This window comes from Pagrus pagrus, assembly GCF_965226575.1.
Source record: "Pagrus pagrus genome assembly, chromosome: 20".
Taxonomy (NCBI): Eukaryota; Metazoa; Chordata; class Actinopteri; order Spariformes; family Sparidae; genus Pagrus; species Pagrus pagrus.
The window spans coordinates 16,244,921-16,271,463 of NC_140207.1; the positions used below are offsets into that span (position 1 = coordinate 16,244,921).

General features: G+C 40.4%; 1 protein-coding gene across 3 annotated transcripts in view; it reads right to left on the reverse strand.

The window, feature by feature from the left end:
• Window positions 1-26,543, reverse strand: part of ctnnd2a (catenin (cadherin-associated protein), delta 2a) — a 256,428-nt gene that overhangs the window by 212,325 nt on the left and 17,560 nt on the right. For 2 of the 3 annotated variants that reach the window (XM_084340351.1, XM_084340349.1), the window contains exon 2: window positions 6,853-6,983. In XM_084340351.1, coding sequence (XP_084196477.1) covers window positions 6,853-6,981 — 129 coding nt within the window. In that variant the 5' untranslated portion in view covers window positions 6,982-6,983. Of the gene's footprint in view, window positions 1-6,852; window positions 6,984-14,173; window positions 14,256-26,543 lie in introns of those variants that run through there. The other variant, XM_084340350.1, reaches the window with a different exon arrangement.

Consider the following 26,543-nt stretch of genomic DNA (forward strand, 5'->3'; position numbering starts at 1 on the left):
AAAAGTCTATTAGTATACATACACACACACAAATGACACACATGTACACAAATGGAGTTTCAAGGCAAGTTGTAAATGACACAGAGACACCTATAAATCACTTTTAAAGCAACGTATATAAGTGTTAGAGACTAGTGTCGAAGTGTTGAGAATATGCACACAGTAAAGGCCCAGAATAGTAGTCAAGCTTAGTGAGAGCATATTAGCAAAAGGAAAGTTTTCAGCTCACTGTAAAGGCCAATGAAGTGCACTGAAGCTCCGGAGTCTGGAGAATACATCGGCCGGCTAGAGGACAGAATACATTACCCTCTCTGCTCTGAAAAAGACCTTGCTCCTTTCAAATACCCAAAGTAAGAGCCTCCATCAGTTGTGAACCCTTGATAACTTGAGTGCTTTATGGATACTTTCAGCTCACATGCAACAAACACGAAGGTGGATGAACATAGGGTACAGTATATGTAGTAGGAGCAGAGGAAATATATGATGAAATGATAATGATGATGACAGTGCTAGCCACAACTACAACTCTGACAATGACCCTGATCACAACGGTGATATTAATCGATGAGTTCATCAAATAAAAGTTAATTTCTAGCTATTTTGTTAAATGTCGTTTCTGTCATTTTCAAACAAATATGTCAGACATTTGCCTGTTCCACTTTCTTAAATGCAAAGACTTGCTGTTTTTTTGTTTGTTTGTTTTTTCCTAGCATGAGTCATCCCTGTAGATGCATTCATATATTTTATTACTTCCACCTACCCCAATTCACTTCACAGAGATGACACCATCATGCGGGCAAAATAAAAACACAAATTCACACACAAGCACGAGTATTGTAAAGTGATACACTGAGCATGTATGTGTTGAATTATGTTGCAACTTGCCGCTAAAAGGTTCATCACAATATTTAATGCAAAGTGTGATCTTATGTGTATATTGTACAAGTTAAATGTTTTTCCCCTGCCATGCACTGACCCTCCCACTCCCACGCCCTACAGTACCCCATTCCCCATCACATGACTTTCCCTGTCCATCTGCACACCACTTCCCCAGCCCAGTAGAATACACATTGTACTGACCCACTTCAATTCATTCCCACCAGATCTTAAACTGCGCTTCTGCTGTGTACATTGTGTAGAAGTATTCAGAAATATAGTGATAAAATCAGTCAGAGTCCTTTTCAGCAAGAAAAATTAAGATCTAATAAAATCAAAAAATAATTACATGGCGAATGTTAATTTCATTTAAAACACAGTATCTAGAAATTTAGAGCTCTGGTCACATCTTCACTCAGTCAGTCAGTCAGTCAGTCAGCAGGTTCTTAGAGAAAATAACAGACTAGAATTTTTAAGCATCCTAAAAATATTCTTCCTTCAAAATATTTTTTTCAATTTTTACATTTTTTATACTGAAGCCTTTGTTCTCTCTGTTTATTTGTGTGTTTCTGGCTCTAAAGGCAACCATGATTTATCAATAATAGAATGGAATCTGAAACCAAATTGGCTTTGCTAAAATGCAGAGATAAAGAATACAAAGTAATGCATCACCTCTTTTAAGCCAGGGTATTTTTCTCAGGAAAGATTAACTGCCTGCTAGGTGTTTAGAAAAGCACATACAACAGGTTTCATTAAATTCATTACAGGTGAAATCATTACATCACACTATCAATCAGGGAAACATGAAATAAAATGCAGATGATGATTTAGCAAGAAAGAAAGTTAAATTGTTCCAGAAACAGAGCAGGACATTAACTCCTGCTAAATGAAAATATGCAGAAAACTGAGATTGTAAAGCATATCAGCCCTGGTTAAATTGGTCTCTGTGGAGCTCTCCTGAGGCAAGTTGAGACATGATGCAACATACTGCAAAGCATCTTCAGAAACTCAAATGGTTCCTTCTGTAGCATTACAGCTGTTAAATATGAGAAATCTAGCAAGAGAGATAGCCAGATGACATTTCTCTTAGAATGAGGAGATTTAGCATGAAACAGATTTCCTGTTGAGTTTTATACATAAAATTTGGCCGCTAGCTTTTTTTCGATCTAAATGGATAACTCGCACAGAAGAATCTAAATCTAAAGAATGTGTGACAGTGATAAAATGATACATTTGAAAAAATAAATATTGTATTTTCAACTTTAGTCACACATTTTTGCAGTTAGGTTCATACTTATTTGATTTCAAGTTTCAAAGCACAGTATGACTTCCTATTGTGTGCCTATCTGGTGAGGGTCCTCAAAAACAACTGGGGGAAAAAATAACTTGGGTCTTCATGTGCTTTGGAGGAGAAACATGGCACAACTTCAGCAACCCTTGGCGGACGGAGGGAGTTAGCAGCAATGATGAGTGTAGTACACAGAGAACTGGCCATGCTGAGTTGTTACAGGCATGCCCCAGGAGGCCACGATCACCAAGCCTGAGTGTTGTGCCCACCAAAACAAAAAAGTAACATGGCTGCAGGCTATATGCTGCTCAATGTCATGTATCTTTATCAAATCTCAGGGAACTCATTGGAATAGCAGTGTATTTGCGCCCTCTAGCAGGTTGCTGCTGTGGCTGTTAGATTGGGTCCACATGCAGGGAGTCACTCCAATTTTTCTCTGCGATCAGAGCGGATGAGGACAACTGGGCTGGTCTCCACAGGACGTTAGCTAATGGCCGCCCAATGTTTTTCCACAAAAACACAGAATAAACAGACAGCATACAGAAGAGAATGAATTTCAGCAGGCCAGTAAGTTACGCTTAAGCTACACAAACACATTTTTCTAAACAAGTGAGTTTTCAGATACTTAATGGTCATTGAAATTGTAAAAGGAAAATGCTTGTTTTTTCAGAGCTGAGGTCCCAGATAATCAGGAAAATGTTCAGGTCTATGATATTGAAAATTAAACAGTGTGGCTTTCAATAAAACAGTGGATGCACAGAGGATGGGGAGACAAAATCTGTTTATGGTTAAACAGTTCATTCTTACTGTGTCTTAATGTAACCCTGGTTCAGTTGTAGAACAGCCTGGCAGGCTCTGATTAGTTCTGATTGATAAATAGCAGGCCATGTAAAAACCTAGAAGTATTTTCAGAGAGGTGCTTAATGCTGTCAGTTATAATTAGGCTTTACAATGGCATTAAATGTTGAGTGTATTTGCTGTTTCCCTGAGAGTGATAAATTAGTTAGTTTTACTGTCAGTCCTGTGTTAACATATACAGTAGGGGCAGCCTACTCATGAATGAAACGTCTTTGCAGCCAAATATCTGGACATTTGTTTATGCTGCAAACAGCAAGAATTAAGCTGCAAGTATAATTAGTGTTGTCTTGTCATGTTTTCAATGCTGTGCCTTATCTCATGGTATTAATAAGTAGCCTGATGCTCATATCAGCAACTGTTATGTGAATATGGACAGGGCAAATCTGATGCCTGTTCTTCTGGCAATGCATCTGCCAAGTTCAGATAAAAGAAGGGTGCAGATATATAAACGTAATCTTCACAAGAAGCAACAAGGTTTGATCACCTCAGCTATGCTTAACATCAATCCTGTTTCACAAATGTGGATTTTCTGGTGCACTCACTGGCAAAGACAGCAGCGGGTAAGCCTAACTCAGAGACAATCACCTATAGTACCACCTTTTTCTCCTTACTGAACACTGCATGTATTAATTGTCAAACTACTTCCCATTATTAATTTGCCTCATTCTTGAAATCCTTTAATAAACCCCATGGCTAACCGTGGTAGGAAATGATTTCACTGACATAAAAACACCCACTCACAAGCAGACAGATGGTGTCTAGTAAATGGGATCCAAGCCATGTGTGTATCCTCACATGTGTGGACATCACAGTGTGTGTTACACATGATGATGTGCTGCAATGGGAGTGTGCTTGCTGGGTTACTGGAACGATATGTTCATATGAAGGGACACGCACTCAGAGGCATACACACCTGGACAGAGAAAGCCAATGTGAGGCAGAGAGATTGTGAGAGCTATATTTAGAATCAACCTTTTATTACACATTTACATCATCATTCATCTATAACACGCACACATATTTGGTGCACAAAAAAGTCACAAATTGTAGACTGGCTAGAAATCAATGAAAAATAAGTTCTATTTATAAGATGTTCTTATACACTGTGTAGACATTTAAAGTATCACATAATAGCACATTTCTGTGTGGTACACATCATAAATTATTACGTGCAGACTTTAATGTGTACCTGGTGTGGAAATGCATTATTCATGTGATATCGTGCAAATAAACCTGCTGAAGGCAAGTGTATCATATACATACATATACACTACGGCATCTACATGCAACTCTGTAGGTCCACGAGAGAAAGAGAAAAAATACTATGGGGAGTGCAGGTGGAGGACTGTAAAAGGACATATTGGGAAAAAAATTGTCTCTTTGCAACTTGTGATTAAACGCACGACAGGTTCCAGGACACATTTCCCACCCAACTGAAAAACATCCAATTGATTTGTATCACTCTGAAATTGTGAGATTAGATGGAGAAATTACCAATCGGTGGCACAACAGGAAAAAGACTGAAAATGAGGAGATTCCCGTGAAAATCAGGAGTGCTGGGTACCAACCAATATTCAACTTGTTGACTGCTGTCGACCTATCAGCAAATAAGATGCCATTCACCAATAGCAGTGGCCTATATTTATCTGCTGTGTCACATCAATTTTGTGCTCTCACATTCATGAGCTACTAGCTCATAACATCCCTGCCATCAGTTTGTAAGACTATGTAAGTACTGAAAAATTCTACTCCTACTCATTAAGTAGGTAATTCATATAGAAGGCTTTTTGAAGCAGTTACTTTCATAAGAAAAAAAGGTTATATAAGACATTATTTCATAAACTAGTATGATTGAATTTGCACTATTTCAAAGACAGTGGCATGAATGGCAGAATGACTTTAAAAATGATTACTTATTTTTTATTATCAAAAAAGATCTTTGTTTCCCTGGCACAAAACGGGGAATAAATAACAAAAACAAATCAGCTTCAACAGAGCAGCTGGAGGTCAAATACCTTTATCAAAGATATGTCAGCAAGGATGGCTTGTTTATCTCCTCACTGCATTCTGCACGTCACCAAAGAGTAAAAAGGAAAATGAAGTGTCTCTTACATTTGAACAGTATGTAAAAATGTTGAAGGACTTGGATGAAAACCACCAGGGTGATAGAGTAGTATACAGTGGGGGTTATTTTTTCAACTGACTACCTTGTATCAATGTTGCATTAGTATGGTGTGGATCAGTAAAGCTGCATGGATCTCACTAAATCAGCTACGCTTCAGTGATCCAGTAATGACATTTTCTGATGGGGAAAAATACATTCCAGCAGTCACTGCAGCCTTTTCCCTTCACAGCACTGCTATGTAGAGCTGATTAGGCTTATTGCAAGACTCAATATAAGACTCATGTTGCTCGAAAACCTGCCTTCTGATGACTAAACATGGAACTCATTTTGAATTTTCAAAACATTTTTTCTCAAGAGAGGAGTTTTTAGAGCTATTGCAGAGCAGACGGAGAAAATACAACTTCAACAATAGCTACATATCGGTGATGTTTTCCCTTTCGAGCCACTCCTGTACATTTTCTCTCCCAATGGAAGGGGGTTTGGGGTGCAAATCTGCAGGTGCAAATCTGGTCCAAAGCATGGATCTAACTAAATACAGCATGCTTCAGAGATTCAGTAATGTGAGAGCTCTGAGAGCTTCTCCGGTGAAGGAAAAAAACACAAATGAATGCCATTTGCAGGGGGAAAAAAGCTTAAATTGCCAGCAGCACTTGTCCTTCACTCGGTAAGGGTAAATGGAATATTTTGTGGTATTGAATCAAGGAGAACTTCAGAGTCATTTTAGATTGGCAAAATGATATATCTATGGTGTATTGCACTTGTTGATGAGCTCAATCCCAATGAAACAGCATTCCATTACACAAAGGAATAAGTCCCAGGCTAAACACAAATCACCAAATGCAATTCAAGAGAATGTCTTATCATTGCGCACGCAAGGGTTGTGCACATGTTCGTGTGTGAGATTTGTTTGTTTTATACTTCAATAAAGTAAAGATACACACAGCAAAATTTACTGATTTAATTGGGCAAGCTTACACAACACACTGCATGCCCTGTAGTAACCAAGGCTGTTGAATGTGATGTTTTTCTACATTACTCCCTTGGACACATATAACTGTAATAATCAAACCCACAAAGCTACTTCTTGGCTTTCTCTTCCTCCCTTTAACAGTCCAACATTTTTATCTCAGTAGCTTTCAAAAGAAAATGTGTCAGTTATTATTGTCCTACACCCATCTCGCTCCTTTCTCACACAAAGGAAACCTACCTGTCCTGACTTACATCCCATCTGCTTCTTCGACGCTCCCCTCTATGTCCGCCATTCCTTCCCTAATTCCCATTCTTCCCCTAACCTGAGCCCAGGCAGCATCATGGACATTCTTGAGGCACTGCAGCTACCTTCCAATGCTCCCTGTCGAGTAATTGCCTTGATTTTAATGACTTTTTCAATTATGTCTACTTGGCTACAGCTCTTGCCCCTTAATCTCCATCATTTCCATCCATTACACTCTTGAATTCCCTTGGCACCAATCAATTTTTGGTTTCTTTTAAATACTTTAGAGCAGCGGAGCGCCTTTTTCCTGAATAACAATGACAACCTTCTGACCCGCATCATAGCAAGCTGTTCAAGGGCTATGAGGGGAGAGAAGAGGCACGAGCACAAGAAAGAGAGGCAACCAAAATCAAAAATGTGCCTGTCTTATCAAAGTTAAACACAATACAGCTTTGGCACATGTACAAGACATGTACAAGGGGGAGCTCCTACCTGCTCTTTGACAGAGGCGAGGATGGAGGAGGTCGTCTCTGCCTCAGATCTGTCGCCATTGGAGGCTGGCATCACAGGGGCAACCATGGCCCCCTTCTCCTGCTCCGCAGGCTGCTCTGGCACTGGCATCGCTAATATGAGAAGAAGAAACACAATGAAGCTGTCTGCAGTTAAAAAAGTACAAGGGGCAGGTAAAAATGTGTCAAATCAATGTGTGCCGATCCTGTTTTAAAGCCTAAAGTCAGCTCTAGAAATCTACATTGTTCAGAAGGCTGTTACCTTAGATCTATGCAAGGTTGGTCAATCATTTACACTTTCGAGAAACAAAAAAGTAGTATTGTTGCAGGACTTGTGACTTCTTCAATGATTGCATCACTATCATATGGTCTATTACTCACATGGCGCATCACTTACATAATAGTCGTGTGCTAAAAAGCAACAGTTTGCTAACTGTAAGCAAACTGTTGCTTGAAGCTCCATAAAAAGAATTTAAATGTTCACCTCTCTGATGTAGTTACTCCCACTCAGTGTATTTCTCATTCAAGTGAATGAATTCCAGATCAAGCAACTACAAATTCAGTTTTCCACTATTCAGATACAGATAAAAATATTGTAAATTAACTGATTGGTACTGATTCTTTCAAGGTTTTCAAGGCTCCCAGGGAAGTGCAGATGAGGTGCAAGGACTCAAAACCCAGTCAAATGTGAACACACAAAAGCAATACACATAATTGTATAATATCAATATTTCTGACGGGCAAATAAAGCTTAAAAATCATAAGGGGGAGGAAGATACTGATCATAACAATATCCTGAATTGATGACCAATTTCTATTCATAATATAATTTGTGTTTGTCCTACTAAGCACAAGATCCATTTCTGTTGCAATGTGTTACCTTTTATGCTGTGGGGAATAGTGCTATTACGGAAAAATTATGATTGAATTGTTTAATAAAGCAGAAAATACAGCTTGCAAAGTAATTTGTTTATATTATTCCAAAATGCCAGTATCTCATACAAAGTTAAGTTCTACTGATAAGAGACTAAGTAGAAAAAGACAATTAATATCAGGTGGAACCAATCCTTTCAGCACGTCAGACAGTCGGTGGGCCAAAAAAAACCTGAGTCTACAGTACTGTGGATATAATGGGTGCTTGTGGCATGTGAATTAATACAAAAACCTGGATTCTAAATAGAAACAGCAATAAGTCTGCAACACACACACTCACACTTGTCACCTGTGTAACTGCCAATATGTCACTTCACAAATAGGGTCTTTGTAGACTCGTTAAACTGTGATGTCCCTCTTCTCGTGATTTTAATTACATTATTCAGAGTACAGGAAAGTGACACGTTTCTAACTGACTTGTTAATTTCAAAGCGATGATACTCTTTGCTCAATTATTATAGTTTAATGTCTTATAAAAACACTTAACATTTGGGTCTTTGAACTGCTTTGAATACCACCTTGTCAAGTGTAACAATTAACAGTCCTCCATGTAAAGATCTGACTTTTGTCTTTCCTACATTTATCATACAACATGGATACAGTGGAAGTGAAAAAAGATGCATCTTTTGACACTTATAAAATGTAACATTATGTAGAACTTTATCCTTTTGTTATATTAATTGAGATCGTTTAAAATCGACAGAAAAAAAAAAATCTACGTTCCTCTTTCCTGTCTGAGCTAAGAGCACAGACAGAGAGTAATACAAAGTATGAGAAATCAGGAAGTGTGTCTGCAAGTTTTACAGAGAACAGACCATGGGGACAGGATTTTGTCAATACAGCGGCCCTGACTTCAGTAAAAGACTAAATAATGAACCGATGGAGTGTGGAATTTTATCATGGAGTCTTCTGCTTTACAATTTGCTGCTTGTCTCAGCCCTTCAGTTTTAACATTTGATGTGGAGATGCAAATCTGGTTTAGCTTAGGTTAAACTGACACATATATTTACACTGATGCATGTAAACTTCTGCAGTGCAAGTACAGACATGAGTGTTTTACAGTTCCAAGCAGGTTTTTTGGGTGCAAGTATTTATTTAAAGTAATGTCATTTAGAGAGTCGATCAGACAGACATTGAGGGTAAGTGAGCCATTAGTGTCAAGCAAGTGAGCTTACAAAGTCACTTAGGATCCAGACAGCCTGCAAATCAAACATCCAGTCAGTCTATCAGCCAGTCAGCTCACCACCAGACAGACAGCAGGCCAGACAGGGTGGTGTCGGTAAATAAAAGATGCTAGCGAGATGGCCCGCAGATGGTTATTCTCACTCTCACTGACAAACACCACTACTGTGTCTGGCATCTCCCCTCCTGAGTGGAGATGAGTCACCACAGTTTGGCTCCTGAGCAACCAGAACCCCAGCAAAGACCATATTACACCAGCTGGCTGACTGCCGCATTTCTCTTGAATGAGACAGCCAAATGTGCAAGTCAGTGGGCAGAGGGAAGACTTGCCTCACCTTCTTTGTGGAGTCCTGCAATTGTTGTCTACAGTAAACACCTCCAGCAATGAACTAGAGCCCCGAACTGCCACAACAGAATGAATCTACGTAAACATGTGCTACATCAATAATTTAATCTGTGGCTCCTCCGCAATACTGTAGTTGTGTGCTGTGGTTGTTTGGGTTTGTTTCCACACACCACACAGTTACGTTCGTAGCACTAATACCTACTGTATTATGAAATAGGCATGACAGTTCTTTCTCATGGCAGGAAACTCACAGGTGTGACTAATAACATTAATGATGGCGTCGGTCCATATAACCGTGCCACTAAGCCAAGCCAGCGTGCCAGCCTGCACAATGCCCTGCACCCTGCACTGGTACACCTCAATGAAATGCAGCCGTTATTAGATACACCTGTTTTCACAAGTCACAATGTCCGTACCCACTAGATGTGTGCTTTTTTAAATCTACGCTCTGAATAAATAAACGTAGAGGAACATTTGATTCCTCATTGCCCTCTAAGTGGCTGTTTTGCATTTACTGTCACTGAAGAACAGTGCTTTTTGGCATTGGCTCATCAAATAATCTATTATCCCACTGCTTTCTGACACAATATTCACATTATCCAGTAAACTGACAAATACAAGCATGAATGCAATTACAATCAGGGAGCTAAGCAAGGTTTGAGTGATTTTGGTAAATGCAGTCCTGTAGTCAAAGACGGAATCACCTGAAAAGAAAATAAATCTGAATCCAAACCCAGCAGCATTGCAATTTTTGAGCCTCTGCATACAACAATACACATCATTGTGCACCGTTTATTGTCCGAGGAAACCAATGATCATGTATAGAGAAGGCACAAACCTTTTGTGATTAGTGTCCAGACAGGTGCTGTGTTCAGAAAATTGCAAAGGTGGCTCACTGTATATTGGCTGCTTTAGAGATAATCCCAGTACCAACACATTTGTCATCAAAAGTCACAATACTCCACCACCCAAATGTTCTTCCTGGGCTATTGTCAGCAGGCAGAGTTGAGCTGCTATTGAATAGATGTGTTACATCCTGCAGTATACAATATAACAGGAACCTGCGCCTAGATGGGGCTTTTCTAGGTCTGGGGACACATTTAATTGCAGCGCATTCTTGCTGATTTGAGTTGTGTGCAGCTTCCAATTGAACTGAGGAGGAATGATGGCCCGACATTTCATTTGGCTCAGGCCAAGATAAGACATGAAAAGCTCAGACAAAGCCTCCTGTTTTTGACAGAATAGTAGAGGACGCAGCATTTAGGGGAGTTCCTTGGGGAACAAAGAGTAAACAACAGAAGAAAAACTGCACATCCTAGTTTGAAGTTTTACTATGACTATTTTCTTCACAAGTTTACAGTCACAAAGGAGGATCAAGGAATACTATGTCTTTCTCTGTAGTCCTTGAAGACATATTTCTGCTATATGTACAATACAATGTACTCGTACATGATGCACTCTACCAACCACTCAAAGCCCTTTACAACTAAACACACTCATACATAGATAGCTAAGGTTGTCGTGCAAGGTGCCGATCTCCTCATCAGGAGCGAGACAGCGGTCTCTATCCAAAGTGCCCCACTATATTTCTATGCTCAAGATAAATTTAAACAATTAAATGTCAGACATCTCATCATTCGCACACAATTCGGGGTTCAGGACAGTTCTATGGGCAGACTGGAGAAACTTCCAACTTTCTGATTAGTGGACGACGCACTCTACCACCTGAGACAAAGCTGCCCCTAGAAGTTTCAGAATAACTGAGGCTATTTTTTTGCTCACACGTCTGCTTCTTATGCTGTTAATATGTATCTTTCTGAAGCGTTCCCATCATTTAATCCATTATCCACTTCCTGCATCGATGCTTCAATGCATTTGTGTTTATGTATCTGTTATATGTCGCATTCTACAGTATTTAGGAGCAATGTGAAAACAACTCAATTATAAAACAATTGTCTTGGCATTTGCACAGTGGAATTATGCTGTTGAGTATTAAGTGTTGATTTTTCACAGTGGTCTATTTTCTTTGTCAGGGATGTCCCGAGCCAATCCTAAAATCAATATCCAGGCAGGTCTGGGCATATTTTCAAGGATTGGTATCTGATAAAATAAAGCTGATCAAAATCCAATACTCTACTGTACTTTGTCGACCTCAGCCTGCTAATGCTGCAGCACGGCTTTCCTTAACGACAGGACAGACTTGCTGTAATGCTGTGTTTTACAGTACAGCATTACACTCACATATGCAAGTGAAAATTAGAGGACTCTGTATTGACACCCTGGTTGGAAAAATACATGAACTCATTAAGCTCCAACAGTACAGAGTTGTTATCTCTCCTCTCTTAAAAAAGCAGTGTAAAAACATTCAGCTAGCAGCTTCTCATCTGAGACTGTGCATTCACTGGTTAGAATTACAAACCACAGCAGCGGCAGGTCACATCAGCTGTTACCAATTAACATTAATTCTATGAGCAACTCTGCAGGCCAAAATCAAGCTTTTGTTTAGTTGTTGTGCTCTCTGCAATGCAAGCCAGTAGTATGTGTACTCAGCCAAAGACTGTCTATTAGGGAAGAGAAGCATCATTCTGCAACTACACTGTACTACATGGACTTCTGTAGTCCCAACAACTCCAGTAGAGTGATGCATCTTCCTTCTCATTGGCAATTCACATCAATTCCAGGAGTTTCTTCAACCAAATATTTTTTAATTAGGGCCTTCAGTGTTTATTTGTAGAATTATTTTTATTCAGTATTAAAGTGACTCATGTCAAATGTATGAATTAGGCTACAGCAGTTTATTCAATTAACAGTTCTATAAAAAATAACCATCAGCTCAGACTCGGTATGGGCACATACTCTATAGAGTGCTGTAGGAACGAGCACTTCAACCAAGAATGGTTTCTTCATCAGTTTTTTTTTTTTTATTTTGGTTTTGCTCACAGTTTCCAAAAAGGTAATTCAGCTCCACACACAGGCCAAAACACATGCATGCACGTACAAGCACAGGGGTTACTCACACCCTGAGTCATAGGATTTGGCAGGATGAGCACTTCTGACCCATGCTCACACTATGACCCGACAGGACTCTGCACCTGCCCATTCCTGCAGAAAACACCTAAATGAAAATGTGAGTCTGACACAAACACACACACACAGAGAAATACACGTTCAGTACACACACCTTCCTCTGAGGTCCACTGGTGCTTCCCATTCCTTTAACCTATGACCCATCAGCTGTCTGACTCCATGCCTTGTTGGCTCAACTGCATTGCCCTGCACTCCCCTCTAACCTTATATCCCGTTTTTATCCCCTTTTCATCCCATTTTTTTTCTAACTGTTCAAGTTTTTAAAATCTAACTGGTCTGATAATCTGGCCAGCAGTTTTCAGCGAGCTGTGTCCCTTGCTTGTAAATACAAGATGCTAACAGGTTAATCATTCATTTTGATCTATTTAAGAGAATCTACAGGTTAAATTTTAATGCTTTAAGTGTCTCCTGAAGAAAAGTAGTAAGTGACCTGATTTTTAATGCCCCTAGCACTGTCATCTTCAGAAGATACATCAAGGTTGTGTGGGCTGTTTAGGACTTCAAACTGTATATGTGCATTGATGTTCAACAAAGACTTTTCTAAATTAATTCATTTTTGCTGCTCCTTTTTCCTCCTGGTCCAAACCCAGGCCACATCCTAAGTATGGCGTGATCAGGAAGCCATTGTCCTTGACACGTTTGAGTGGGTGGCTTCTCCAAGGTATACAATCAAAAGCGTGCCTCTTCCCTTCACATGAAATGACAATGCTGAAATATTTACAATGCTTTGAAATGCAATCTAAGTTGCAAAGATGGAATGCATGTACAATAAGGAGGAGGTTCCTATGGGATGTGATGTACTGTAGGTGGGCTTGAATCCCTGTGTACGTCTACTGTATGCTATCACGCAACTGGCATTTATCACAAAAGACATTTTGGCATGTCACAGTAGAAAAGCACAGGTGTACATAATAAAATGAATGACAGCTGAATTCAATTTAGTTGTTTCAGTTTCGGGGTCCTGTTATTGTGAATGCTGGATCACTGTCATGCTGAGCCCTCGCTAATGTTATGAGTAGCACCTGTGCTTTTCCTACTGTGACAGGTGAAAATGTCTTACCTTCTCCAGAGCAAGGGGATATCCTGACCGTCAGGAAGGGATACACAGGCTAGACAGCACTGTGGATCAATAAAGAGTGTGTCACTCAAGCCCGTCCTCCTTTTTCGCTGGCATATCAGAATATTTAATGTTGGCATTTCATCAAACCTCCTATTCAAATATAATTGTCCATAACATACAGCCTATATAATATATTGTATTTAAACCAAAATACAATCACCTGACATAATACTGAATACAAACCTTTCACTACCCACTGAAGAAGCCAGTTTTTAACAAACAATTAGAAGGGCCAAGAAAAACTCTACACTAGCTAGCTAGCTAGCTAGCTCTCACACCTGCACTCACACAAGGCTAATTATTACACATGGTGGCACTAAAAAAAATATGACTCCTGCAAGCTAATGATAAGATAACATCCCTCAAAATCCTGAAACCATGGTCAAATTTGGCCTGGTTAATGCAGTTATAACCACTAGAAACCTACATTCCCAACCTTTGAAACATTAAGACCGTTTATTTACAAGAGTCATATTGTCCGTTTCCTCTTTGCCGAGATGACCCTCAGAAAGTTAGCTAAAACAGGCAACTAGAGACTGTTCCACCTAATCATACATAACACTGAAAAAAACGTCGTACATCGTTCAAAGCCATGTTCAGAAAGACTACAATAGTCAAATATAAATTTTAAACTACCTGGTGATTGATGAAGATGGTCAGGTGTAGCTGTCCTGCTCACAACAACGGCTAACTGTTCATTTATGCACGAGAGACAACGCCGTCCTGTCCACCCACGAACAATGTTGCCAGATTGGTTTTATGTTTTTCAGCCCAAAATCCGCCCAAATTGATTTTAAAAAAAATAAAACTGCACAAATATTATCTACAATAACAAATGCATTCATAAACAGTAGCAACAGTATTGTGGTTCATCACATTTTTTCAATATGACATAATAGGCTTATTAAGGAAACTCATCTTACAATGCAACAAAAAAAACTAATTTCTGCCGTCTGCCTTGAAAATGAAGAAAAAATAAAGGGGCAGCTCAAATAACAAATATGTCATTGTGTTAACAGACTGGGTGTGCTCACAACTTATTCAATTTATGAATGTATTTGTATATACACTGTATCTTTTTTATGTTTTTTTTTTTTTTTAAATATGGTCCACCAGACCAAAATTCTGTCTCATCTTGCCCAAAATCACCCAAGTCGGTGGAAAAACGCCCAATCTGGCAACACTGTCCAAGAATGAGCGCCATCTATTGACTAGATTGTGTAATGCCACATACTGTAGGCCTAGAAGGCTGTGGAGTTCTCTTAACCTGCAACAAAGGCAACAACTATAATCAAGGAAGCAACTAAAGACCATCACATGATGGTGGCAATTTGAGTGAAGGCCATTGCAGGGAACCACTCCTATTCAGTTGCACTGTGTGGTAGGCAATTGGCAAACACAACACTTAACATAATGTAATAACATGTATACACAGTATATCATTTCCAGAAAGAGTCTGGGCTGACATGTGGTCACTTTCTGTATTCATTTGTGAGTTATTCATGTCCGTGGATAGCAGAAATAGAGGTTCATGTTCAAGGATGAGCCAGAGTCAGTCCTTTTGCTTATAATGTAACATGCTTGAGGCTGCATTAAACTGTTGAGGCAGGAGGCCTTTTATAACAGATTACTCCTGAGAGGCTGTCACCAAAATCTGACGTTTACCACTGATGTTTTCAGATTGCTGATTTTTTTTTCTGCTATCAAACTCGACTATGGAGCTAGATATATGAGGCTTGTCATTTCAGCCAGTTTTTGTGTAGCAGTGTTTTAAAGCAAGCATTGTGCTGCAGCCCAGAAATGCATGCTAAATTGCAAAGAGTGTTGTATATATTATTAAGCTGTGGTTCTTTTCCAGAGGAAATCAAAAGGAATGTAAATGTAACCCATAACTATTAATCAAGATGGGCCATTAGTGCAAAAACAGACATTTAGCAACAATTTTACAAAAAGAAAAGATAGCTTTAGTCTTTCATAAATCATGATTTTTCATTGCTGACTAGTTATTTTGTGAGTGTTTTGAATATTCCCTATCTTGCCATACACAAGTAGGAATATTGTTTGCTAATTCTGAAGACTTCCTGTCTTGCACAGTGCTTACAGTTTACTGTATCACTGCTGTCTTTCGTGTGTTTTGCCACACCTGTAGGCACTAGCTTTGGTCGGCATGTTGTAAGCACTACAGTATACATTTGTGTGCGTGTGCATGGCAGCTGGCTGTAGTCAAAAATTCTGTTTCAGGCATCAGTAAGTGTAAATCTCATATCCACTTCTCATAAATTTGGAATAAGTTGAGAATCAGAGCTGGATCTTGAGCTCAGCCGTTGTTGCAGGACTTCTATATTCTGTAGACGTGCTTTATTAAGAAAAACACATAAAAGAAATCCTGTTATGCAGTCAGTATTCAGTCAGTTTTTCCTTTGACATGCTTAAATAGGCTGGGAACTAATGCACTGTATCACATTTCAAGGCAAATGCCTCTAAAATGGCTCAGTGTGACATGGTGCGGAGCTGTTAACGTCGTATTCCTAAATGTAGTCTATCCATTGCTGGGATAGATTATTGAAATTGACTCATGTCAATACGTTCATTTAATTAAAATTTCAAATACAATTTGATAGCTATCAGACCTGTATAATTCCATTTGATACGGTAACTCATATTTAATGTTCTCCTGTTTTCGAAACTCAAAATGAAGGACATGCAAATTAGACTTGATAGAAACGTCTGACTTTCTGAGTTTTGAATATATTGTAACTCATTAACCGAGTTCACTTCATCAGCATCCTCAGGAGCTCAAATAATAATTATCCCTAACATAAGGCTAATAATGCTAATGTCATCAGAATGAGGCAAAGCTTGGAAAATGAAGAAATAATAATTAGAATTTCCACACCCAATTTCCCCAGCCAATCACCCCTGATTTCCAAAGACTGCTTTGCCTTTCAAAAATTATTCCCAGAGTCTGCCACATATGAATGTCTGAGATGATTGATAGCTCCAATTTACCTCCATGTAAAGTAATATTAAACTCTGAATAATGCATAATTCAGTCGGCACTGCTGAGGGATGGCGAGGCAGCATGGACACACACAGAATTACACAGAGAGAGAAACACACACAGCACATCACAATTTACAACAGACGCCTGTGCGGACAAAACACTTTTAACTATGCAAACACACCCACAACCAAAAATAGATACAGTATTTCTAATGTGCATGTTGCATGCATGATTTTCATGAACTGAAATGAAGCACATTAAATCTGAAAAGATGAACACTATAACAACTAAGACAGATATTATAAGTTGGATATAAAAGCCTTAACACTCTCTCCATATTTGACAACCATTCCTGGAAGTTTAAACTTTTCCAAAGTTCAAAGATGTTACAACAAAGGGTGTCATTGCATTGCGTGATGTCTTTGTATGATGATGTCAATCACAAATATAAGATGGTACATCCATGGCTTCATCTTTCACATGATATTTGAAACCATGGCGCAGTACTGTAGCAAGCGTTCTAGTATGTTATGATATTGATTAAATATAAGAAATGAATCCATCAGAAATAATCTCCATATCTGTGTGAGTACATCACCAGTACACTTCTGGCACAGAACACGTGTTCACCACAAATATAAAACATTCATAAATTCATGCATGCGTGCAAATTTGTTCAAATTTACAAATAACTGCAAATATACCCAAATATGAATTTTGTGTTATTTTTAAGCATTTTGGTGCTCATGTAGTCCCGTAGCCCCAGAGCTCATAAATGTGCTAAAAGGAATAAAAGTGTGAACTTCCATATGCGGGGCTTAAAAATGCGTATTAGTGGTTTTTCAAACTTATGTACCCTCGGAGAAATGAACAAACTCAGATAACCCCAGACGAGGCGTCACCAGAGCACAAAGTGAGACTGGAGCTGGGTGTGGCTCGTGTCTCCAGCAGCTTCAGTGATTCAGGAGGCTGGTCACAGACTACTGTGATCTGATGCCTCAGGCCTGTTTTGCTCGCTTTCAAAAGCCTGGGCGCAAGCAGTCAACAGAGACAGCAGCATTGATTATTTCAATCAATACCCCCAGCTATTGCGACTGTTGCATTTCTATGATATACTCTACTGTATTACTCTAAATACACCAATTATTTGGAAGTCCTCTACATGGCAAAAATTAATATTTAATAGGTTTCTCTTAAAAGAAAAAAAAAGCTAATATATTTCCAATTTTTCTTGTTGTTGTTGTAGCCTGGAGCACTGAGAGTGCAGCACATACAGACACACGCGCACGCGTTTGCACGCACACACATATATGCACACAGCTCAGTCAGGCAGCAGGGAAGCAGTGAGATGGTTGACCTAGATTGGGTGCAGGGTTTGAAGACATGCAGGAGAAACCATCTGCATACAAAGTCAGAAATCTCTATTCCCACAGTCGGAGAAACCATGGAGAGGTAGAAAGTATTCCAACTTTTTTTTTTCTGCTACAGAATATTGTAAACTTTCCCCCCATAGTCTTTTCTTTAAATTCTTGTTTTTGACGTTAGAAAGGCAGAGAGAAGCAGACTGGGAGAAGGAGATGGACAGGAGACAGGAAGGAGGGATATACAGACAGACTGAGGAGCCACCGGGGTGTTATTTGATCCCAGACCCTCTATACAGTCTCTACAGTTACAGGAGAGACACGTCTGAATGGCAATTAGGAATGTGTTGCTTCATAGACAAGCAGAACACGCATCAATCTGACAAAAAAAAAAAAAAATCTGTTTTCAAATCAATTTGATGTTATGAAAATAAGAAGTTGGATCTTGAATGTGCTGTAACTGCCAAATTGCTGTGAAGTGTGTCATTCTCCATAACAGCAGACACTTCTTGGGCCAATCACAGTGTCACGATGCATCATCTCTCTCAAGCTTCACCACATTTGGGCCAATGGGATCTGAGACGCTAGATTTGACTTACAAATTTTGACCTTAAATCATGGCACCCTTATTAGTCCTCTGGCAATAACACAGACTTCCAAACCTCGCAGCCAAAGACAGGTCAATGCAAGCTGTGACTTAACCGAAACAAAGCAGCACCGGTGATGGGGATGAAATGAGGATGTGACTTTTGGTGATTACAAATGCAACACTGTGCCTTGTGCCTGGGAAACAATAAGCAGGTTTCCTCACTTTGACTGGCACACTAATACTGATGCTGTGGCTCATTAACACGTCTGAAATAATGCTGTCGGCTCCCAAAGCCAGAGCTGTCAGCAGGAAGGCAGCGTGCCACAGATACAGACACTGTCACCTCTGGAAGCAAAGATTGGAGACAGGCAGGAAGCCACAGCAGCTCCCCCCTCATGGCAACGAAGATGGAGACTATGCAGTGTGGAGAATGTGAGCAAGAGAGGTCAAGTGATGAGGAGGATACAAGAAAAGAGTAGACAGGGGGACAGAAGAGGAAAGGGTAGCACTGAGACAAAGGAAAGAGTAGGAGAGAAGGTAGGAAGAAATCGGGCCTTTTCCTGTGTCTCAGTTCTCTCTTTTGTCTCACACCTCCCTCTGACTCCCTTCACACCTGTCAGAACAATGTGCACCTGATAATCTCCTTATAATCACCATGCTGCCGACTACACACAGGATACAAACAAACACCCTTCCTTCCTTTTGCAGACTGACACTAACCAAAGTGATTTTTCAACCAAGCGGAAAATCTTGCACAGACAAGCGCATTGACAGCATTGTGTTTGTGACAATAAGCGACAGGCTTTATGGGAAATGTGGTCTGCATTTTATGAAACAGTCTCATTGGTTTCCTGTGTTCAGATATAACAATTTGTCAGTGAAATATTGTTGATTGTTGGGTTGGGTTTTTTCAGCCATGTCACATTTACATCAGCCATGATCATTTGTCTCAACATCTGTCACTGGCTGCATTTAAATGGACCCAAATATCCCACTAATAATCATAATGATAGCTCAGTCAGAATACAAATGCCTCATTTAACCACCTCAATCAGAAGATACTGTCACGATCCTGTCCGATTAGAAAGGAATTTTCACTTGGGTTGAGATGTGTGGTGTAAACCTTTCATAATCTGTTCAACAGGAGAATCTCTTCTTCTGCTTCTTCTTCTTCTTCTTCTTCTTCTTCTTCTTCTTTATTTTTGGCAGATTAGAAGGTACACAAGTTATGCTTTGGAGAATGCTAAGGCAAATATCGGACCGTGTGAAAAGTTCAGTTAGACTCTCAGAGTAAGAATGAAAACAGAATAACTTCAATTAGACTGAAGAAATATTGTTCATGTAACCTCAGCTAAGTCAGCCAGCAGCCCAGGCATTAGTCCACTCTGTTTGTCTTTTTCTGTCTTACTTTTTAAATGTATCTCCTGACCTCCTTCTCTGAAATTCAATCACATTTACTCATGCACACACACACACACATATGTACAGAACATACTCTACCTCAAAGAAATATCACATATAGGTATCCTGCATCCTGACTCACTGTCTGACTTACATGTTATGGACAGAAACCCGTGCTGTATGTTCTTGTGAAGAAGGGACCGCAGTATTTGCAATGACATATTGCATGAGCACAACCCCATTTCATATGGTAAGAATAGCATATACATTCCCCGAAGCACGGAAATGCACGTAATGATGTGCGATATCCCCAAATCCATTTATAGCAATGAAAGTAAAGTCTGTCAGGGAGTTAATGCTAACAGCTAGCAGCCGCCTGAGGGAAGACTACTAATAGCTCCCAATGTTTCTTTACAGTCACTGAGAGCTTCCTTTAAGTCTCAGAAACATTGTCCTTGACTTACAATCCTGTGAGGGAACACAAGGCAATATGCATTTCACAGTGCCTGCAAACCTTTTAAGACTTACCACTATAAAGAATCTGTTGTGACTGCCTTTAATGCATTGACTTTGGGGAGGGTCAACCTTGCAAGAAAAAGGAATGAGTGTTCTTTATCTAGTCCCTGAGATGTGGCGTCCCAGTTTGCTCCAATTAGATATACTTTGTGCCAAGATTCTATCAAAGTAAAGGTTTTTCCCAGTCCCAACAGGGTGAAAGTAAAACTTAACACTAAGTAGCAAGCCACAGGGAACACGGTCAGTGTGACTCTGATGCACTTGCTTTACAATATCCTAATTACACAGCAGCAGTTGTGACACTGAACAGCTTCTTTCTGTCTTCCAGTGCAACAGTCTACACTTTTATGACTCTCTTCACGGACGAGATACAAAAAAGATCATTACTTTTTAAGTAACATGATAGTTCTCTTGTCTTTGTGGCATGTATTATTATTATTATTATTATTATCATGCCTCGGGACAATACTGCTGGCCATTTTGGAAAAAATTTAGCATCATTACCCCTTTGCCTGAAAGCACTGCCAAATCAGGCTAGAGCCACCTCAAACACCTCCTTTAATGTCAGCTAGAGTCTGGCTTCACTGCTGTGGGCAACCAGTTCCAAACCAAACCTTGGTAATTCTGCTCTTTGGAAAATTGATTGACACTAATAATGAGTGGGCTTTGGCTGGCTCTTTGAGACCCTGTAGTGGAAATCAGGCTGGTGATAGCCAACGCTCGACATAAAAGCTCCAAATATAACTGCAGACACCAGATACTTGTTATGAAGGGACATCCTGGAGCTGTCCGTGGTGCTGAAACACACTACTACCCCAATGTTTTTCTGCCTGCACTCATGAGACAGAGATATGTTACAGTTAAGCTTCAGCCTTTGATTTAGTGAATAAAGAAACTCAGAGTACATCAGCACTTTACACTTGTGAAGCTTATTCGTGACTCTATCATTTTTGTTATGTCTATTAACTCAAATTAAGTAAAGGGAACCTGCTACCAGTCAGTTTTGTGCACCTCCAGACAAATCATATTAGCACGTTTTCCCCTCTAAAGTGCTTGGAATTCAAGGGAAATGCTCAGCGATGTTTCCATAATTAACTGAGCCACGGACTTTTTTGTCAAGCGCTAACCTGTTACTGCATGAGGTGACGTGCTTTTCCAGCACCTCTGACTGGAGGGATAGCGTGACTGGACTGAGAGGAGAAGTGCTTCTAAAAGCAGTACCCATCTTAAACACTTATTGGAAAGACAGCAAGGAAGAGAGGAGGAGGGAGAACGTGTGTGACGGATCACAAGACGTAACAGACGGAGAGCAATGAGGGTGTAGTGGGTTCAGTTGATAACCTTGACCGCGATAGTCATCACGAGTTGTCTTGTAGTGAAGATATGATTGGCATTCAAAGGGGATGGGGGCCCAACATTTACCTGGGTGTTATCTCTGAGACGGCAGGCCTGAGTCGGTCTGTGATCTAATGACAGAGGGCATTCCTCTGTGGCAGGACCAAAGAGGGGAAAATGAGATAGAGGACCAAAGAAATATGGGTGGTCATTTAATATCTGACTGTTTTTTTCTATTTCTATCGTTTTGCATGCTGTAGTAAACGCGAGAGTGTTAATATTCAAGCAGAAATTGTTCCACACCAACCGAATCTTCGATAAACCTGTCCTCTTGACTAATTTCTGCCTCGTCCTGAGATTGCTTCCAGTTGTTTTTGTTCTTGTTTGCGTTTCACACTCCAATCTACAGTGTGATGTCGCCCCGCCCCCACCCTCCACCCCCACCCACACTAAATAAGTAGGGCATCTACTTGGAGAGTAGGAGATCAAAACTGACAGGGGTCGGTATTCGAAGTGTGCCGGATAGATAGACATGGAGAAAAAGAAGGAAGTATGGAAAGAGGCAGGAAAGGAGAAGACAGAGATAAAAGGAAAGGGAGTCAGGGAGAGCGAGGACTTCACACATGCCCCGCTGCAGTCTGATAATCATGTGAGCCTCCGTGAGTTTCAAACACAATCTGCTCGCGCGTACACACATAAACACACAGGGTGTATTTAAATTGGTTACATAACTAGCTGTTCTACAAACCAAAATAGATACATACAGTATAAATAGACCGCCTCACTAGTTTGAATCCAGCGACCAGCTGGGGAAATCTGGGTGGGAAAGTAAATTCATAGCATTGTCCCTCCCCCCAAACGCTGCTTTATCAGTTCCTTGGTGATACCTCCTAGTGACCAGTAGCACAGAAAGACAGCTACTACTGGGAAACAAGATGAGTTTTCTTGCAAAGACTGTAAACTGACATCCAATTTTATAAAAGGAAATTACTGTCAGAGGAAATGGTGTGAACACTAAAGGTTACTCTGTTAAAATTCAATTTCACTTACATTTTTTTCCCGAGACGAATATTATCTGTGGTATTTTAAAACTCACTGATGAATTTTAAGATGAAAATAACACATCAAACCTTCATATAAAAGATATTGTAAGTACACAACAGCCTCGCCTGGGACTCCGAAGATGCCCATATTGCCGCCCCACTCCATTCCCATTTATAATGTAGCTTACCACAATATAAAGTTTTATTATTTCCATCCATAGCCAAGGCTGGCTGTTGGCTGTGGAGCTCACCACAGCATGAAGCCTATAAAGCCACAGTGTAGAGGCTGAGCTGTGGCATGACAGGAAGAGTATACCCCTGAGAGTTGGATGAAAGAGGCCAGGGAGCTGCTGGGAACATGGCTATATCAGCACACATCCACCCATCCCTATCCTTCACAGCCTTGACATTTAATACATATATAATTTACATAAGGTGACAGCTCTCGCGAGCACACATACGCACACATGACAGCTATTCTGCATTTACATATAAGAGCTATGAAACCACCTGTAAGTAAAGATAAGAGAGACAGACTAAATCACTGGCTTTCAAATATATCAGGAGCCTCTACCTGGCTTTATCAACCGCTTGCATTACATTAATAATCTTATAAGCTGTCAAAAGAGTTAACCGTGCCATATTCTAGGTCTAATTGAACTAACCACATAAAGAAGAAAGTGTAAATGCATGGATGGTCATTAGGGATCTCACTTCTTAAAGGGTAACTCCAGTAATTTACACGTTAAAGTGTGTTTGCAGGTCTTAAATTGCCACCAGTGAAGTCACTCAGTGACAAAGTTGCATTGTGGGTAATGTAGACAGCAGGTTTTGAAAAGCAGTCCACAAAAGTCACAAGTCCATACAGCAGATTTGTTGCATTCACTTTCTTCTTCCTCCTCAAAACCTGGCGCCTAAATTACCCACAAGGCCTTTTTTTCACATACGCAGTAGTACCACAGTAGTACCACAGTAGTATCACTTTCTTATACAGTGTGTGCAAACAGAAAGAATATACGCTGTTCGACGTGTCGTGAAGGGAACAGACACAGATACAAAACATCCTGCTACCATCTGACGTGTGATGCGTGCCGCTGAACAGTTGACATCCATGTGAAGGAGCACACACATGGAGGTGAAGGCACAGACACGGGGCGCTTGGATGTTATTTTCATGCTCTTCCAGCTGCTCGGAGCAGAACGTCTTCCTGCTGGTAGTGTTTGATCCCACTGAGATGCCGTACATCTGTCAGAGGAAGGGAGACCCCACTGGGACCAAAGCAGCATGACGTCATCCTCTCTCTCTTTCTCTCTCTCGCTGTCATTATCTTCCTCCCTCCCTCCCTCCCTCCCTCCCTCCCTCCCTCCCATCTTTCCTTTTCCTTCCCCTTCTCCTCTCTTTGTTCGTCTCTTTCATGTGCTGTTGTTATATGTTTGCTTCGGAGATAATCATCCTCTGTAGATCTGCTGAAGTGCAGTATTTGAATGGCTTTTGCCGTTTTGTGATGTAAATCAACGGGCATCAAAGTTCTAATTTGTCTCGTCGCACTATAACATCTTCTTGTTTACTGCTGCTGCACCCGTCGTGCAGCATCTGTCCCATCATTACCAGTAATATAATAACAGGATTCTATATTTCTTTTTGTGTGTGTTTGTGTGTGTGTGTGTGTGTGCGCATGTGAATGCAGTGGGCAGATGTGTGCGGCAGGTGTGTGTGTGAAAGAATTGTCGCTGTGCTGGCATTTCTGTTCCAATGTTGTTGTCCTGTTCTCCTCCTTATCAGCCGCTAAACACATTCCTCCAGAAAAATGCACAAGCAGAGTGTGTGTGTGTGTGTGTGTGTGTGTGCGTGTTCGCCCTTTTTAGCCATAATTGTGACTGTTTGTTTGGCAATGCCTGAATAAGTGCATAACATCATGTGCAAGTATGTGTGTGTCTGTCGGAGAGACGGTTAAATAGAGGGAGATAGGGTAACCGAGAGAGAAAGAGGGAGAGAGATAAAGGCATTCAGTGCTCGCTCTCTCTGGGTCCAAAGCCCTTGGGTGTCACAGAAGAGTTCCACTGTGTTAATCTCTGTGTAATAACTGAATCACAGAGAAAACAATAGAGCTCTCTGTCCCCTTTCACAAGCCAAAGGGCCTTGGGGCCGCTGGTTAGTCTGTCTAACTGTGTGAGGACAAAATGTGTGTATGTGTGCGTGCGTCTGAAAATTGAAATCCAGACATTGAGCGCTCTGTCTGATCTTAGTAAAGGACTCAAGGTTCGGAGGTGTCCCTGTTTGAATCTTGACTTGCGCTTTCTACACAATTTTCCACAAAAACAAAGACACACGAAAGCAATTCATCATAAATCCAAAACACAGAGAGACGATCAGAGCGTATTGTTTGCGGCGTGACTTTCGGAGACGCTGTGTCAATTCCAGTCACTGCTACTCCATTGTCGCTCATTAAAAAGCCGTCAGGATATTCTTTCTCTTTCATGCCCTCCTTTCCTCAGAGGTGTGATCAGACTCTTATCTGCTATATTGCTGTTAGAGACATATGGGACCTCAGCGAGCTGTTAACCTTCTGGCTTTACTGTGCCCTCCAGTGTGTGTGCGTGTGATAGATGGACAGAGACCAACAGAGAGATACATTGCTTGATTTGGAGGGGAAAAGTTAAGGTGTCGTCATCTAATCGTTCTCTGATGTACTTCACCTAGGAGCTATTGTACAGCTCGGCCTCCTGCCTAAGTAAGAGAACTGAGATGTCAAGGTTATTTGAGGGCTGGTTAAGTCTAACACATTTGAGTCTCTTTAAGTGCTTTAACACAAAGGGGTTCAACACAAAGACTGACAAAACATGCCACCTCCGTGTGATGGCCTTGATATACTGCAGGCGGTGAGTAGTTGTATTTGGTGACCAATGTTTCCAAAGAAACAGACAACAAATCAGGCTCAGACGCGAGGAGGAATGAAAAATCGTAAAAGTTAAATAAGCTTGGAGATAGAAACAATAATAATTGTACAAGTAAAATCATACAGTCGTTGAAGTGGCATTAAGAATAAATCAACAAAAAAGAAACAAATAAACTAATAAATCACAGTCTGCAGCTACTTATCTTGATAAATGTTTGCAACTCTCCAAAAAGCCTCAATATGGATCACCCCAAACACTTTTTTTATGCCAACAGTACGTCAGTCTGTCACATGAACCGAACTCGTCAGACTGTGAGGGTGAGAACTGGCCAGCTACCATCAGAGGGCTGTTTGATTGATGGGAGAGATTCAAACACGCAGATCCAGATTGCCAACATTTTTTTTTTTTTTTTCAGCCACTTGTCCTTGTTTTTTTGCTCTTTCTTGTCAACAAAACTGCAGCTGCACAATGTGTTTGCACAGAGAATAAAGAGGAAAAATGGGAAGAGTAGAACACACTGCATCACACCCTCAAGCATAAAGCTATGCACTGACTGAATTACTGCAGAAAAACATCTTGCAGCATGATCAATCAATAGCAAAATATTAAACAACATGATTAGTTTGACGCACTAATTTAAACCTCCAACACGTATCCTTCATGTTCATTTTTGGAGTGATAAATATCTAAGTATTTTCCTTGGCGCGGAATCGATTGAGACTGGCTGGAGGATGTTCATTATATCTATTTAACATCAAGTGAAATGAGATACGTCTGAATGAATGCAACTGCTAAATTCAGTCCGTTGGTCCGACGGTCAGCCCACAATAGGAGGCTCATCGTTGGGTTACTGTTACATG